At 42.2% G+C, this 15,809-nt stretch overlaps 2 protein-coding genes across 7 annotated transcripts; one reads left to right on the top strand and one right to left on the bottom strand.

Annotated features, from left to right (window-relative positions):
• The first annotated feature begins 1,976 nt into the window (after positions 1-1,976).
• On the top strand, positions 1,977-11,893 carry LOC131137836 (dual specificity protein kinase CLK4-like). Of its 6 annotated transcripts, XM_078787529.1 has the most exons (14): positions 2,994-3,190; positions 3,279-3,371; positions 6,306-6,375; positions 6,458-6,552; positions 7,760-7,904; positions 7,989-8,055; positions 8,164-8,277; positions 8,347-8,513; positions 8,586-8,680; positions 8,749-8,878; positions 8,953-9,035; positions 9,151-9,230; positions 10,848-10,938; positions 11,014-11,893. In XM_078787529.1, exons 2-14 carry the CDS (start codon positions 3,291-3,293, stop codon positions 11,167-11,169), a joined length of 1,374 nt encoding a protein of 457 aa, XP_078643655.1. In that variant the 5' UTR covers positions 2,994-3,190; positions 3,279-3,290; the 3' UTR covers positions 11,170-11,893. The 6 variants fall into 6 exon arrangements, with proteins under 6 accessions (XP_078643654.1, XP_078643656.1, XP_078643655.1 ...); XM_078787528.1 differs by having other exon boundaries at positions 1,977-3,371; XM_078787530.1 differs by lacking the exon at positions 3,279-3,371 and having other exon boundaries at positions 2,993-3,191.
• A 1,121-nt stretch (positions 11,894-13,014) lies between these two features.
• Positions 13,015-15,736, bottom strand: gpr119 (G protein-coupled receptor 119). The gene is made up of 2 exons (XM_058087129.2): positions 15,253-15,736; positions 13,015-13,583 (listed from the first exon to the last, which is right to left on the bottom strand). The coding sequence occupies exons 1-2, from the start codon at positions 15,722-15,724 to the stop codon at positions 13,015-13,017; spliced, it is 1,041 nt and encodes a 346-aa protein (XP_057943112.2). The 5' UTR covers positions 15,725-15,736.
• Between the last annotated feature and the right edge of the window lie 73 nt (positions 15,737-15,809).

Raw genomic sequence — 15,809 nt, 5'->3', positions numbered from 1 at the left:
TCTGGCTTTCCTCGTCCCGCTCCTCCATCCCGCCCCCCCCTCTTGTCCGCCACTTGTCCCTGTCTTTGTCCCCCGTCCAGCTTGTCCTTCTCCCTTGTTGCCACTCTCCTCCCTTTCCCTCTCGCTTTCCCTCTCTCTCTCTTTCTCTCTCTCTCGACATTTCCCAGCACTATGTGTGCCCCTGTGTTGCCCCCCTCCCCATTTACCTCATCAATAACAGTACTGTGTGTGTGTGTGTGTGTGTGCGCGCGCGCCTGTGCATTAGGAAAATTGGTTCTCTGCGACGCAGCGCTCTTTTTACTCAAGTAATCACAGCAGAGAGAGAGAGGGAGAGAGATGTAGAGATAGATGGAGAGGGAGAGAGATGATCTGGCTCTGAATCTGCTGCTGCTGCTGCTGAGATATGGCCGGTTGCAACACACACACACACACACACACACACACACGGTGTCACCATGATTCAAGTGGACATTAAAGTGAGCCAGGCTGGCTGTCCCTGTCAACTTTTGAACTCCATGTAAAAGGCTTCAGTTCAATATTTTTTTTTTCTTGTGCCTTACCAGCTTCATGTACAAAACAGAAGATTAGACAATATACGGTATTGTCAAATCCTAGTCTTAATACAGTATTTACATCTGTCATAGTCCTGAAATTTTCATCCCACTGCATTTATTGTTTCCAAAATGCTCATTACTCTGCAAAGATTTTATGCAAAGCAAAATAGAATGGTTACCAAACATTTGTCTTTGATTTCTCCCACCCAATCAAAAATAATAATAATAATAATAACAATCATGAAAAAAGTACGGTACTACAATTGATTATAAAGGCATGCTGTAATAATCGCATCTTCCTGATTGATCGACTCTCAGACTTTTAATCCCAGCCGAAAGCTTTAACGGCTGTCTGTCGATACAAGTGACGCCGCACGACATACTCTCCATTACCGAGTGTGTGCGTGTTTGTGTGTAACAAGCTTTCCGATAAATGAAATAGTAAATAAAAGTACCGCCTCGTACCCACTGGAATTAATCATGTGCGGGAAAATGCTGCTTGTGTCAGCAACGACTGAAGACATTGGACAGGCTAATCGGTCAAATTTTTCTTTGTTTTGATTTTTTTTGCGGTATTTTGTTTTCCTCAGATTTTAACTAATGAAGCCAATGCAGTGGAGCCTTGGTTAGCATCATTGATTTGTTCCGGAAGGTCCGACTCTAACAGAAACAGATGCCAACTGAATCAATATTTACCATATGAAATTATGTAAATCCAATGTACACATGCAGTTTACACATAATCAACAATACCAAATACATATAAATTATGAAAAAAAAAAACTTTTCTCTGCGAGTTATTGTGTGTAGCTGCTCTATAGGAGGCTACAACTTAAGGCAACGGGTCGAAAAAAATTGCATAATAGACTCATGCATTCATTGTATTAAAACAAGATGCCATATTGTACGCTAACCAGAGAATGCGCACAAATTGTTAACCAAAAAACACCTTAACCAGGGCGGTCACTGACCGAGGTTCCGCTGTACGTGACTATGTGCAAAACTGACTGGGGCAAACCAGAAATGAATATTACCTCTATAAAAGTAACCTGAAAAAGTAAAGTAACTAATCTGCAGTAATACCAAAATACCAAATACATATAAATTATGAAAAAAAAACTTTTCTCTGCGAGTTATTGTGTGTAGCTGCTCTATAGGAGGCTACAACTTAAGGCAACGGGTCGAAAAAAATTGCATAATAGACTCATGCATTCATTGTATTAAAACAAGATGCCATATTGTACGCTAACTAGAGAATGCGCACAAATTGTTAACCAAAAAACACCTTAACCAGGGCGGTCACTGACCGAGGTTCCGCTGTACGTGACTATGTGCAAAACTGACTGGGGCAAACCAGAAATGAATATTCCTTCTATAAAAGTAACCTGAAAGAGTAAAGTAGTACTGCAGTACTTCCTATACATGTTTTTTAACTTACTTACATACGTACTGTATGTAAGTCTGACAGAAGCATGCCCGCAGTGTCATTTTTCACAATTTCAACTATGCCCTGATGATAAAAGTGAGGTTATTTTTGTGTTTTTATGTCAAGCGTAGACATACAAAAACCCTGAGTTTAACGATGGCAGTAAACATTCGATCGGTTTAGTTTTATTGACTACTCTTGACCAATGAGAGCGCAGTACAGTGGGTGGATGCTAACTACTGTACCTTTTGCGGCTAGTATTCAAAACAATTGTGCAAATCGTGTTCTTAATAACGACTCCACGAGCAAGGATTTCATATGTCAAGTTGTTCCCTAAATGTGTTACGTAACCATCATAAGTTCCATATCTAATAACAAACCGCTCCCGCCCACTTTTAAGCAGCTGGTGGAAATTGTTGCGGTGTCTCACCGACTCCCACATCCTCAGTGGAATTTTGTGTCACCAATGGTGTTGTAATGTTAATTTTAGCTTGGCTTTTTCGATTTAGCCTTGTTGCTTGCTTACAGTAAGGCTAACGACAGGTGTTGGCTGCACAACTCGAAAGAAAACCATTATAAATGTGAGCTAGCATAACTTGTCTCGTTTAGCTCCACCTTCTACTACAAGCCAAAGAACCGATTTAGCGAAGCATTTCGAGGCAAAGAATCTCCACTGAGTTAAATAATGTGACTATTGTGCTCAAAGAGAGAAGGACCACCTCGTCACATCTACAAATTAACAATGGGTTTAAAGAGGAGCCCTGATGAACACCACCAACAACTAAGATGTTTTGTTTCGTCCAGAATATGGAATGGACAATTGACCAATTTATTCGGCTTTTGACATTTTTAGAACAGAGCCCTAGCAAGGTTAGCAACTACCTTTTTGTGATTTTGCAGTACTAGGCAATACTCGTGTTCCCATGTTACCCATAAGGCACAGCGAGGCGTGATGTACCTTTTATATAACATACCCATTATCTGCTAATAAAAACATCCAAATTAGAATCTTGTTTTTGTTTTTTTTTCCAGCAGGACGAAAGAGGAGCCCCGTGCTGGGTCACGATCCGTGTCGGGGCGGCAGCATTTCGCCCCACACCTCGTGTCCCATTTCACTGCAGCTGGCTGAGACTTTTACTACCACCTCGATGGTCGCCGGGAATGTCCACGTCTTGGCTTTTCTGAAGGACATCATGTTTTATTGCACCAGGCAAGCCAATTTTGTCCCCACTTTTTTGGCAGCCAGGCAGTCAAGTATTCGGCGCTCACGTTCCACCCATGGGGGGGGGGGGTTGCAGGAGGAGGACTGTATGTTACTAAACCGGCAGGAGACCAAAGAGCATCGAAGCAGGGGAGAGACGGAACCCAAATCGGAGCACCGTTCAATAAGGCAAGTGCAAAATATTATTTTAAATCTAATTCCAACTAATTTTATGGAAACACAAGATAAAACACTAATTTTTAAATAATAGTTAATTTGTCACTTGTTTAATTTCTGGATGATTTCAATATTGACTATATTTGCTCACTTCACACTTACTTTGTTTTAACCTTATAAATAAGTGAACATTTAAACTCTTGCATACTTGAGAATACATAACATTTTAAAGTAATAACAAAAGTTATTGTATATTTCTTACATGTAAAAACATATATATAATTTTAATCTAAATAGGGAATAAGATTAAATTAGATTTCTGTTTAAAATTTGACAAAAAATATTTTTATTTAAATCAAATCAAGAAACCCACAAGCTTTTTTTGTGTCATTAAAACAGAAAAAGGAGGAGGAAAAAAATCACTCAATGAACTCAGTAAAATCTTTCCGACATATTCTTTAAACCAGGAATGTTTATTGCAAATTCCGAGTCAATGCCCCGAGTGGGCATTTTGTTGTTTCTGTATCATAACAAAATATAAATTCTCAAACCAAATAGATGGAAATCTAAAAAAAATGGCAGCTATTCTAGGGTACCCAGAAGTGAATCCTGAGGGACGCCATCCAAAATTTTTTTTGTTTAGCCATACGATTTAAACTGAAAAGGATTATACTAAAATAACAGAGCCATTTCAGTAGTGGATGGCTGCAGCTTGGCAGCGTGCTACTCGCCACACTCGACACCCTCTGGCAGCGCTTTGGGAGGCTCATAAGTGAGTGACAACAATTTGCATGTTGACAACTAGCCTGTGTGTCTTCCTCACTGTTGATGGACATTCGTCAAGGGCTGCTGACCTTATGGACACTTTTTGTGTCTTTGGGGAGTCTGTTAATGATCGCTTATCATACTGTATTTAATTTGAACGCATCTCCTTATAATGAATGGATAATTAGAATAAGCTTTCGCAGTTGATTTAACCGATTCATGTAATTGATTCTAAATCGCTAGCGATCAGATTGTTATTCCCCCAAGTAGCAGCAACCCTAATAAAGCGCAAGAGGTGATGAAAAGGTGAGTAAGAACTAACACCCAGTAAGAAGTAACACCCAGGGACGAGAGGGGCCCCCCCGCTGTCAGTGGAATGTCTGTTATTTGTGGAGGCGGCACCTTGCCCTTGAATGTGGCAATGACGCTTGTGACGTGCGTGTCCACAAAGCGAGTCCGCATAGCCGTCACATCGGGCCGAGGAAAACTGTAATGGTGTGGACACCAGGTTGTCAAGATGTCAATCAACTCAGCTAAAGGTCGTTTAGGTTTTTTTTGAATCATGACTATTTTTGGAGAAGCAAAGTATAGTGCTTCAAGGCAACAGATGAATAAAATGATTAATTCTGTGTTAGTCAGCTTTGGTGCCAGTAATTTGGTGCTGCATCTTTTTTTCACCTGGGGGTGTCCAGTCACCCCACTTTGAAATTGTTCATAATTCCTAGTCAACGGCTTATTTCTTTTCTTTATACTACCGAGGGTGTCACACGTGGCGAAGTGGTGGCTCAATTGTCGTGGGAGTCAAGAGGTTACTAGGCCTTCATGCTGAGGTGTCCACTTACCCCAGGTGACTAGCTACATGATTGACTACCCCAGGGCCGGGCCTCCCTTCAAGCAGAACATGCTGGGGCTCCACGATCCCCCGTTTTTCCAAAAAAGGGGGGCATTCTCGGCAAATGCGCAAACATAGCACATCGTTTGCCGCAGTGATTGACACCATGCAGTAGAATAGAATCAATGGCAGAAATCACCTGGTCAGCCACCTTCAAACTGCACCCCCTATGGGGGGGCCCAGCGTTATAACAGGGGCTTCAGATAAGGTCCCATTGTTTTACATTAACCTGTTGTAGTCTACTTAGTTTCATTCATTCATTCATTTTCTACCGCTTATCCTCACGAGGGTCGCGGGGGTGCTGGAGCCTATCCCAATCACAAGTCACATATAGACAAACAACCATTCACACTCACATTCATACCTATGGACAATTTGAAGTCGCCAATTAACCTAGCATGTTTTTGGAATGTGGGAGGAAACCCACGCATGCACGGGGAGAACATGCAAACTCCACAAAGAGATGGCCGAGGGTGGAATCGAACCCTTGTCTCTTAGCTGTGAGGTCTGCGCGCTAACCACTCAACCGCCGTGCCGCCATCTACTCAGTTTAAAAATGGTTTATAATTTAAAAAAGACATTCATGAGTTTGATGAGTTTATCTTGGTTAGCTATTGTTGACACACACAGATGTCGGATGAACGCCATACTGTTGTTTATTTCAGCATGTTTTTAGCCTCTGTTGCCATGTACCATGACTGCTCCAATGACCTAATTTCCCCATAGGGACCATCATAGTTTCACGTTGTCTTCTTACCTCTCTGGAGGCGATAGTCGCCTGCGCTCAATGGGGGGTTAGTAATCAAGACGGCCTACAGGAAGCTGGGGAAAGCCTTGTAGCACCAGAGAGAGAGAGCGTGAGACTATGTATAGCTTTGAAAACAGAGAAGCTGGAATCAGTCGTGCAGGAGGCTGGGGAACCTTTGGCCTGAGAACTGCACGGGAGCGAGCTTTGGATGCCAAGAGGATTCACAGCAGTGTTGGCAGCTGCAGACATCCTACGTCCTTGTCCAGCATTGGATGTAGACTTCAACATTTTTTTCAGTTGATTCAGTTGAGAGTAACATTTTGGATTTTATCAGGTAAGAGTTAAAGGGTTTTAGTAGTTAGGGTCAGGGGTCACCATAGTTGACTTGACTGCTCGGTTTTCACCTAGCAGTTCTGTTTAGGTCAGGTAAACATTGATCAGGCATGATGCTGCGTCAGCTACCATCATGAGTGTGCAATGAGGTTCCACCATGCATGATATACTGTCCTGATTTATCCCTTGTCCAGGCACAAGCAGCACTTTTTGGAGGTAAAGTGGGTCTACCCAATCCAGAATCAGCATCATGGGCAGGAAGGAGGATTATGGTTCCTGGTTAGGTATTTCCTAATGGATGTTTTCTTGTCATTTTGAGTATCTGTGCAACCAGAAATTAACACTCTGTTCTATCTGGTAGACAGCAGTGAAGCCAAATCACAAGTCCTTACTGAGACAAAGACCGGAAGCACCGACCAGTGTTCCCAGCATAGCTCCACAGAGACGGACAAATCGGTATGTATATTTTTTGTAATTTTTTCTATAATATTTTTTCTAAATGTACGACTGCCTTCTTTGTTGTTGTTTAAGTGGTGAAGTGAAATCATATAGTAGAAATAAACATGCAGTGGAAGCCAATATAGGGCTGCACGGTGGTTGAGTGGTTAGCACACAGGCCTCACAGCTAGGAGACCCGAGTTCAATTCCAGGGGTGTTACATCATATTTACAGGGCTCTAATAATGTTAACAAAACTGGTTTTCTATGCTTTAGCTATGAAATTATTCAATTTATTAATATTGAATCCAGGCTGCACGGCGGTCTAGTGGTTAGCGCACAGACCTCACAGCTAGGAGACCCAAGTTCAATTCGATCCTCGGCCATTTATGTGTGGAGTTTTCTCCACGGTTTCCTCCCACATTCCAAAAACATGCTAGGTTAATTGGCGACTCCAAATTGTCCATAGGTATGAATGTGAGTGTGAATGGTTGTTTGTCTATATGTGCCCTGTGATTGGCTGGCGACCAGTCCAGGGTGTACCCCACCTCTCGCCTCCCGAAGACAGCTGGGATAGGCTCCAGCACCCCCCCCCCGATAAGCGGTAAATGAAAATGAATGAATAATATTGAATCCAGGCTGCACGGTGATCTAGTGGTTAGCGCAAAGACCTCACAGCTAGGAGACCCGAGTTCAATTCCACCCTCGGCCATTTATGTGTGGAGTTTGCATGTTCTCCCCGTGCATGCGTGGGTTTTCTCCACGGTTTCTTCCCACATTCCAAAAACATGCTAGGTTAATTAGCGACTCCAAATTGTCCATAGGTATGAATGTGAGTGTGAATGGTTGTTTGTCTATTTGTGCCATGTGATTGGCCGGTGACCAGTCCAGGGTGTACCCCACCTCTCGCCTCCCGAAGACTGGGATAGGCTCCAGCACCCACCGTGACCCTCGTGAGGATAAGCAGTAGAAAATGAATGAACGAATGGAAGCCATTACACAATGTTTTATAAACGAGGCCCCAGGTCTTCATGGTCCTTGTCTTAGTCTTAATTCTTTCTCATCAGCCGCATAGCAACCAGTATTAAACCAGTATTAACATACGGAACAGTCCAAGTGAACATTGAACCAATAAATTAACCAGAAATCATGAGCTTCAAGTCCATGGGTTTGGGTGATTCCGAATGCTTTCCAAATTTCAACTCCAACCCCCCCTCCCCTTTCAGCTCCAATCCACTTGCCTCGATGGCAGTGCTTTCGGCAGTGATGACGATGAAGAGGTTCGGAAGAGTCAAGCCGGTCAAAGCCACGACTATGATGAAGAAGAGGGTCACATGGTCTACCACATAGGCCTTCTGATGAAGGAACGCTGTATGTGACTTTTTGCTCTTTGACTGAATGATCCCAAATTGGGAAGCCAACAGTCCCACTACCATGTTTATGTTTGTTCCGTAGATGAGGTGGTCTCTACACTGGGAGCAGGAGCCTTTGGAAAGGTGGTCAAGTGTATCGATCGAGACAAGTAAGCTACTTTTGTGGTACAATTGTGGTACAATCCTCTCCTGCGCCTTCAGTTCTCGCAAATATTGATTAAATTGTCTTTAAATTTGTCTTTATTTTCATTCCACAGGGGTCTGCATGTAGCCGTGAAGATTGTGCGGAACATCAAAAGCTTCAGTGATGTAGCAAAGTCCGAGATTGCAGTCCTAGAAGAGATCAACACATTGGATGATGACAACAGATTGTAAGTTGGACTTCAGTAGAAAGAATAAGCTCTGATGTTTTCTTTTGACGTCTTCTCGCGGTTTGCCAGTGCCTGTGTCCGAATGCTGGAGTGGTTCGAGCACCAGGGCCACATGTGCATGGTGTTTGAACTTCTGGGTCTCAGCACCTATGAGGTCCTACGGCAAAACGACTTCCTGCCGTACAGCGTGGAACAGATCCGACATATGGCCTTTCAGATCTTCAGAGCCGTCAGCTGTGAGTCAGGAATGGTTGTCAGACAGTAGGATCCCTGGGAAGTAACTTGTATTTTTTATTTTTAACTTACAGTCCTGCATCGTAACAAGTTAACCCACACTGACCTCAAACCAGAGAACATCCTATTTGTCTGCTCTGACTACAATCTGGAATACAACGACGACATGGTAAAGCTCCCAAAGTGTCCAGTATAACAACAGGACCTGAAGTAACCATCTTTACTTTACTCTAATAGAAACGTGATGAAAGGAAAATGAGGAGTCTGGATGTAAAGGTGGTGGATTTCGGAACGGCCACGTTTGACCATGAACGGCATGAACCGCTGGTGTCGACCCGCCACTATCGAGCTCCGGAAGTCATACTAGGTACTCAGATGCACACATAACGGTACTAGTAGTCTTGTAATACTGTAATACATGTTGTATTTTGTGGTCGTCAGACCTTGGCTGGAATCAATCATGTGATGTTTGGAGTTTGGCCTGCGTTCTTATGGAGTACTATCTTGGACAGACACTCTTCCCGGTACCACATCAGTCTGGTTATTCCTATTGTAAAACCCACAATGACATATTTTGCTTGTGTTTTTAGTCCAGAATGTCGTTATCATTGCTGCCTTTTTTGTGCTCTTTGTTTTCAGACCCACAACAGTAAAGAACATTTAGCAATGATGGAGAAAATCTTGGGACCAATCCCTCCACATCTGCTGAAACACACCAGGTCACACAGATGTTTTTATTCCATGTTTAGGTTAGAAGTAGAAAAACAGGTTAATTCCAGCATCATCCGTATAAAGGTTTATCGGCGCTTGAGTGGCCTAATCTAGGAGTGGGCAAATATTTAGACTCGTGGGCTGCATTGAGTCCCGGGGGGGCCAGAACATATATTTAACACACACACACACTATTTTATGCTTAGAATTTTCCTTGAATTATTTGTCTAATTTTATCTATAAAAGTGTTATACTATCAGCTGTATGTTCTCATGTCCCTTTTTTAGGAGCACTTTCAACATCAGACTACATCTAACTATGGAATTTTATTTTACAGTTTTTTTTACTAATATACTAATAAGAATATTTTATATATATATATTTTTAAATTTTATTATTATTATTATTATTATTATTATTAGGAGCACTTTAAACATCAGACCACATCCAACTATGGAATTTTATTTTACAGTTTTTTTACTAATATACTAATAAGAATATCTTATATATATATTTTTTTTTATTTTTATTTTATTTTATTATTATTTTTAGGAGCACTTTAAACATCAGACCACATCCAACTATGGAATTTTATTTTACAGTTTTTTTTACTAATATACTAATAAGAATATCTTATATATATATATATATATTTTTTTTTTTATTTTATTATTATTTTTAGGAGCACTATGGAATTTTATTTTACAGTTTTTTTGTTTACTAATATACTAATATATACTAATACTAATATTATATATATATATATATTTTTTTTTTTTCAGAGCACTTAAACATCAGACCACATCCAACTATGTAATTTAATTTTAATTTTCCTGTTTTTTTTTTACTAATATACTAATAAGAATATAATATATATCTATGTATATGTATATATATAAGAATATAATATTCTAATAAGACATCCGACTTGCAAGTTATGTTGCCAGTTTTTAACTTTATGTTCAAAGTTGAAGTATCGTATTTTCCGGACTATAAGTCGCACTTTTTTTCATAGGTTGGATGTTCCTGCGACTTATACTCCAGAGCAACTTATAAATGAAAAAAGTGTTTATGTTACATAAACACTGGACACCTTTTGTGTTTATGTTTATTTTTTGTGTAGCTGAATAACCATTGTGTTAGCATATCTTACACCTATTCAGCCTGTTCTCTATTCTTTTATTAATGTTAGAACTTGCCTTCCAAGAGGACGTAATGTCTGTTTTGGTCAAGCAGTTTATAAAATAAAATGCAACTTATGTAACTGGCGGGCCGGATTCAAACACTTGAATGGACAGCATTTGGCCTCCGGGCCGTAGTTTCCCCACCTGTGTCCTAACCTATGTCAAAATCTTGACATGTCTTCTGTAAAAATATTAACTAAAAACTAAACCAAACTAAAAAAGGTCACACAACAGTTCCATGGGGGACACCAACCAAATAGATGTGTGATTCTCTGCATAGAAAAGGGTGCTAGTGTAGTTTGTCCAAGTTGTGGTGCTGTACAACTGAATGAAAATATGGCCTATGCCTTTTTAAAAAAAAAAAAAGAGGACTTTTAAGACCCCAGTTTTTGTAGGCTCCAAAAAAAAAGTACTCATGTTTGTGCATTTTACTGTCTTTAGAAAACAACACTACGTACACGACGAGCGACTGGACTTTGACGAGCAGAGCTCCTCTGGTGAATACATCAGGAAACACTGCAAACCACTTAAGGTACGTGTTCGTCCTCTCGACGCCGGATGTTCGTCATCGCTAACAGGAAGTTCAATTGTGCGTCTTGCTCCTCAGCAGTACATGGTGAGGAAGAGTGAGGATGAGAGGCAGCTGTTCGACCTCCTCGGCTGCATGCTGGAGTACGACGTGGGCAGACGCATCACCATGGAGGAGGCGCTGTGGCACCCCTTCTTCAGCCCCATGAGGACGCAGAAGCAGAAGCGAAGCTAACACACACACACACACAAACACACACACAGAACTACACAACATCTACCTCGACCTGCCGCTTTAGAATATGGCATTAATGAGGTTGTTATTACCATTCCTGTCACTTATTTGACATTGGGTCGTCACATTTAGTGCAGGGGTGTCAAAACCTCTCCCGCGAGGGCAGCATACAGACAATAGAAGGATGCTTAGACATTCTTCACCTTTGTGTTCATTAAACACGTTAATAAAGGTGAGTGATACTGCTGTACAAATGTTGGTATTCAGCCGATACCAAATAAATACAGGACCAGTATCACAGATACTTTTTACTTTATGTCAAGATCATTGAATGATTTTGTGATTACATACAATTTTTGGAGCAAAGTCAATTTTGCAAAATAAGTAAAAAAAAATACTCAATACTCAAATCCTTTGGATTCTTGCTCTTATATGCCTCCATATTCCCTGAGTTTGTAAACAATGTATGGATGTATAGTATACAGTTGAATAACACAACAAAAACACAAAGCTACCACACGAGTATCGATCCAATACCTTTACTGCGGTGGCTATAATCCTGCAGTATAATCTTTTGCTTAATTGTTTGTATTTTTTATTAAAAAAAAAAACCCAGCCTTCATACAATTGTGAAGCTGGAAAATAAATAATAGAGATATTTTTTTGTTTTTGTGTTCTTGTGAAAAAAAATATTACAAATGAATACTGGTGAATAAAGTAGTGCTTTCTGTTTTTTTTAAGTCATTTCATGTGTGCAAATATTTGGACTTTGTGATTTGATACATTGAAAATATACAGTATATACCAGAGGTAGGGAACCTATGGCTCGGGAGCCAGGTAGGGCTCTTTTGATGACTGTATCTGGCTCTCAAGCATTTCTTACCACAATAAAAATGTATTTTTGCCAACATTTTAAAGTAAACATCACAGGAATGACTGTTAAAAATAATATTAAAAATCAACAACTTTTTTATGCATTTTAATTCATCCATCTATTTTCTACTGCAATACGGCCAACCATATCTATCTTTCCTGATGATATTTTCCAGGTCAAACACCAAAACTTGATTATTACTGGGTAATGCTGTAGTCTACCTCGGTCATTGAGATGTCAACATGTAAATATAAACTCTTCTCCTTTAGTCAAATAGTCACCTAGCTAAAGCTGCAGAACCAAGCCTTCTGGCAAAGATGGCTAAAAGAATGAAATATACTGAGTATGGTGCAAAACTATGCAGCAGCAGAAGTTGTATTAATGACAACAAGTATTTGATTTATTATTAGACACTGCGCTGCTCACGAAAGTGTGCTGGCCACACCCCATTGGCGTGGGGTAGTGTGCCTGGTCTACGTAATTAGAGCCCATTATATCTAAAACTGTTGGTCTTACATAAAAATGCACACATTTTATTGCATTCAATGTTTAAAAAAATGTATATGGCTCTCACAGATACACATTTTAAAATATCTGGCCCTCATGGCTCTCTTAGCCAAAAAGGTTCCCGACCCCTGGTATATACAGTATATACAGTATACACACATACACAGCAACTGAGGGTAAACTTACCCCCACTGATTAGACGATATAGACTGTGCAAACTGCAGTCGCACCAAAGTCAATATGTATTTAACCCAACCTAGAAAGCATCCTAATGGTCGGCTTGGTAGAGCTGACTTTCAGGGTTGATGGAGGTTTATTTATCAGGACGTTTCCATGACTGTAAAAATGACAAAGGGCGACTCCTTTTCGATAAACCACAGTTCAAGTTTAAGTCAGTGAAGGCCATGTGTGACTAAAGCTAAAGCTAAAGCTATCCAATGCAAAAACAGTATCCCATTTCAAGACTATACAGGTGACTGAAGATCCCATCCCTCCACAATGCCTCCAGGGGTCGACCACCTGCCCCTGAAGCATACCAACATGGCCGCTATCTGCATCCTCACTTCCCTCTGCCAGCAGGCGTAGACTAACGGGTTGATGAGCGAGTTGGTCATCCCGAGTAGCCACAGGTGGTTCTCCAGCACCACGATAAGTCCGCAGCTCTCACAAAACAACTGCACGATGCTCACCACAAAAAACGGGCACCACAGGGTGAGGAAGCAGCCCACCAGCATGGCCACCGTCCTCAGGGCCTTCACGTGACTCCAGTAGCGGCTTCTCACCTGCAGGGGTGGATTCCGGTGGTGATGTCGGCATCTGTTGTTGTTGGTCCGAGAACCCGCTTGGCTGATTTGGAAGATCTGCCTCTGGTGGCTGCAGGCGATCTTCAAGATGTCCATGTAGATGTAGATGAAAACAGAGAGGACGGGGAAGAAGCAGACGCTGAGTACGATGATGATGCCCGCCGGGTCTATGACGGAGAAGAAGGCGCACAGACCGCTGTAGCCGCCTGTCTGGAGCTGGCGTACCATGACTAAGGAAGTGGAATTATGGGAAAACCAACATGTTAAGTTGGAATGACAAACTCAACCTTTCAGCAATTATGTTATTATATCTTCTCAAGGGAGGGTGGCACGGTGGACGAGTGGTTAGCGCACAGACCTCACAGCTAGGAGACTAGGGTTCAATTCCACCCTCTGCCATCTCTGTGTGGAGTTTGCATGTTCTCCCCGTGCATGCGTGGGTTTTCCTCCCACATTCCAAAATTAATCGGCGACTCCAAATTGTCCATAGGTATGAATGTGAGTGTGAATGGTTGTTTGTCTATATGTGCCCTGTGATTGGCTGGCCCCCCGCCTCTCGCCCAAAGACAGCTGGGATAGGCTCCAGCACCCCCGCGACCCTCGTGAGGATAAACGGTAGAAAAGGAATGAATGAATCTTCTCAAGGGAGGGCGGCACGGTGGACGAGTGGTTAGCGCGCAGACCTCACAGCTAGGAGACCAGGGTTCAATTCCACCCTCGGTCATCTCTGTGTGGAGTTTGCATGTTCTCCCCGTGCATGCGTGGGTTTTCCTCCCACATTCCAAAATTAATTGGCGACTCCAAATTGTTCATAGGTATGAATGTGAGTGTGAATGGTTGTCTATATGTGTCCTGTGATTGGCTGGCCCCCCGCCTCTCGCCCAAAGACAGCTGGGATAGGCTCCAGCACCCCTGCGACCCTCGTGAGGATAAACGGTAGAAAAGGAATGAATTAATGATTTTTTTTATATACACACTATATTTACCACTTCCACACAGAATGGGAGGAGAAGTGTTTTTTTTTTACTCTTAGGATGTCAGACATTTTATAGCTGACTTCATGCAGCTAGAAGACCAGAGTTCAATTCCACCCTCGGCCATCTCTGTGTGGGTTTTCTCCGGGTACTCCGGTTTCCTCCCACATTCCAAAAACATGCTAGGTTAATTAGCGACTCCAAATTGTCCATAGGTATGAATGTGAGTGTGAATGGTTGTTTGTCTATATGTGCCCTGTGATTGACTGGCCACCAGCTGGGATAGGCTCCAGCACCCCTGCGACCCTCGTGAGGATAAACGGTAGAAAAGGAATGAATTAATGATTTTTTTATATACACACTATATTTACCACTTCCACACAGAATGGGAGGAGAAGTGGTTTTCTTTACTCTTAGGATGTCAGACATTTTATAGCTGACTTCATGCAGCTAGGAGACCAGAGTTCAATTCCACCCTCGGCCATCTCTGTGTGGGTTTTCTCCGGGTACTCCGGTTTCCTCCCACATTCCAAAAACATGCTAGGTTAATTAGCGACTCCAAATTGTCCATAGGTATGAATGTGAGTGTGAATGGTTGTTTGTCTATATGTGCCCTGTGATTGGCTGGCCACCAGCTGGGATAGGCTCCAGCACCGCCGCGACCCTCGTGAGGAAAAAGCGGTAGAAAATGAATGAACGAATCTTCTCAAAGGAAATGTACTTATGAAACACCATTGTTACTAAACTATTGTTCTACCTACTTGTGTTGCCAGCCATTGAGACAATAATGGCCGTGTGTTGATACTAAATCTATATTGCTATACAAGCTGTACATTGACTACTCTAAAGTACAGCATCATCCCATTAGAAGACATACTGTACTGTTCTAAAAATGTTTGCTGGAGTCTGAATGTGGTTGTTTTACCTGGCAAGAATCCCATGAGAACCGAGCATGCCCACAAAGCCACCAGCGACCCCGCTGCCGTCCCCTTTCCAGACAACCTGGAGTATCTCAGCGGCACCTTGATGGCGGCGTAACGGTCCAGAGAGATCAGAAACATAGTCAAGATGGACGCGGTGCACGGAGACATCACAAACGCCATCCTCATAAGACAGCGGGTCTTTCCTGGAGAAGAAGAACGCGTGACGTTTGTAGCAGGGTGATGGAACAATGATGATGATGATGATGATGATGATATTGATGTGATGTTGCTTCTGAGGTCCTCGGTGGCCAGACCGGTGATAGCCACGCCCACCAGTGTGTCGGCCAGTGCCAGGTTGAGAACAAAGCACCAGCTCTGGCTGCTCTTCTTGTGGAGGAGCCTGAGGAGAGCCACGGCCACCAGCAGGTTGGTGGAGATGATGAGGCAGGAGGCCACGCTCAGGATCAGACCCATCACACGCGGTCTCACCTCGATTGGAGTCATGCTCCCGGCCTTCAGGTCTGTCTCATGTCCTTTTGAATGTAGAGGCGCCGGCAGC

The sequence above is a fragment of the Doryrhamphus excisus genome, linkage group LG21, assembly GCF_037039965.1.
Source record: "Doryrhamphus excisus strain RoL-2023G ecotype Guam linkage group LG21, RoL_Dexc_Guam_v1.1, whole genome shotgun sequence".
Lineage (NCBI taxonomy): Eukaryota > Metazoa > Chordata > Actinopteri > Syngnathiformes > Syngnathidae > Doryrhamphus > Doryrhamphus excisus.
This window is presented reverse-complemented; position numbering and strand designations above follow the sequence as displayed.

Excerpts from the sequence above, each read along its gene's own strand:
- LOC131137836 (XM_078787528.1), top strand. The coding sequence starts at position 3,129 with ATGGTCGCCGGGAATGTCCACGTCTTGGCTTTTCTGAAGGACATCATG. Across the intron at positions 7,905-7,988 it reads CCTTCTGATGAAGGAACGCT|ATGAGGTGGTCTCTACACTG; the intron begins GTATGTGACTTT and ends TTTGTTCCGTAG. Across the intron at positions 9,036-9,150 it reads TTGGACAGACACTCTTCCCG|ACCCACAACAGTAAAGAACA; the intron begins GTACCACATCAG and ends CTTTGTTTTCAG.
- gpr119 (XM_058087129.2), bottom strand. The coding sequence starts at position 15,724 with ATGGGTCTGATCCTGAGCGTGGCCTCCTGCCTCATCATCTCCACCAAC. Across the intron at positions 13,584-15,252 it reads TCTCATGGGATTCTTGCCAG|TCATGGTACGCCAGCTCCAG; the intron begins GTAAAACAACCA and ends CCACTTCCTTAG.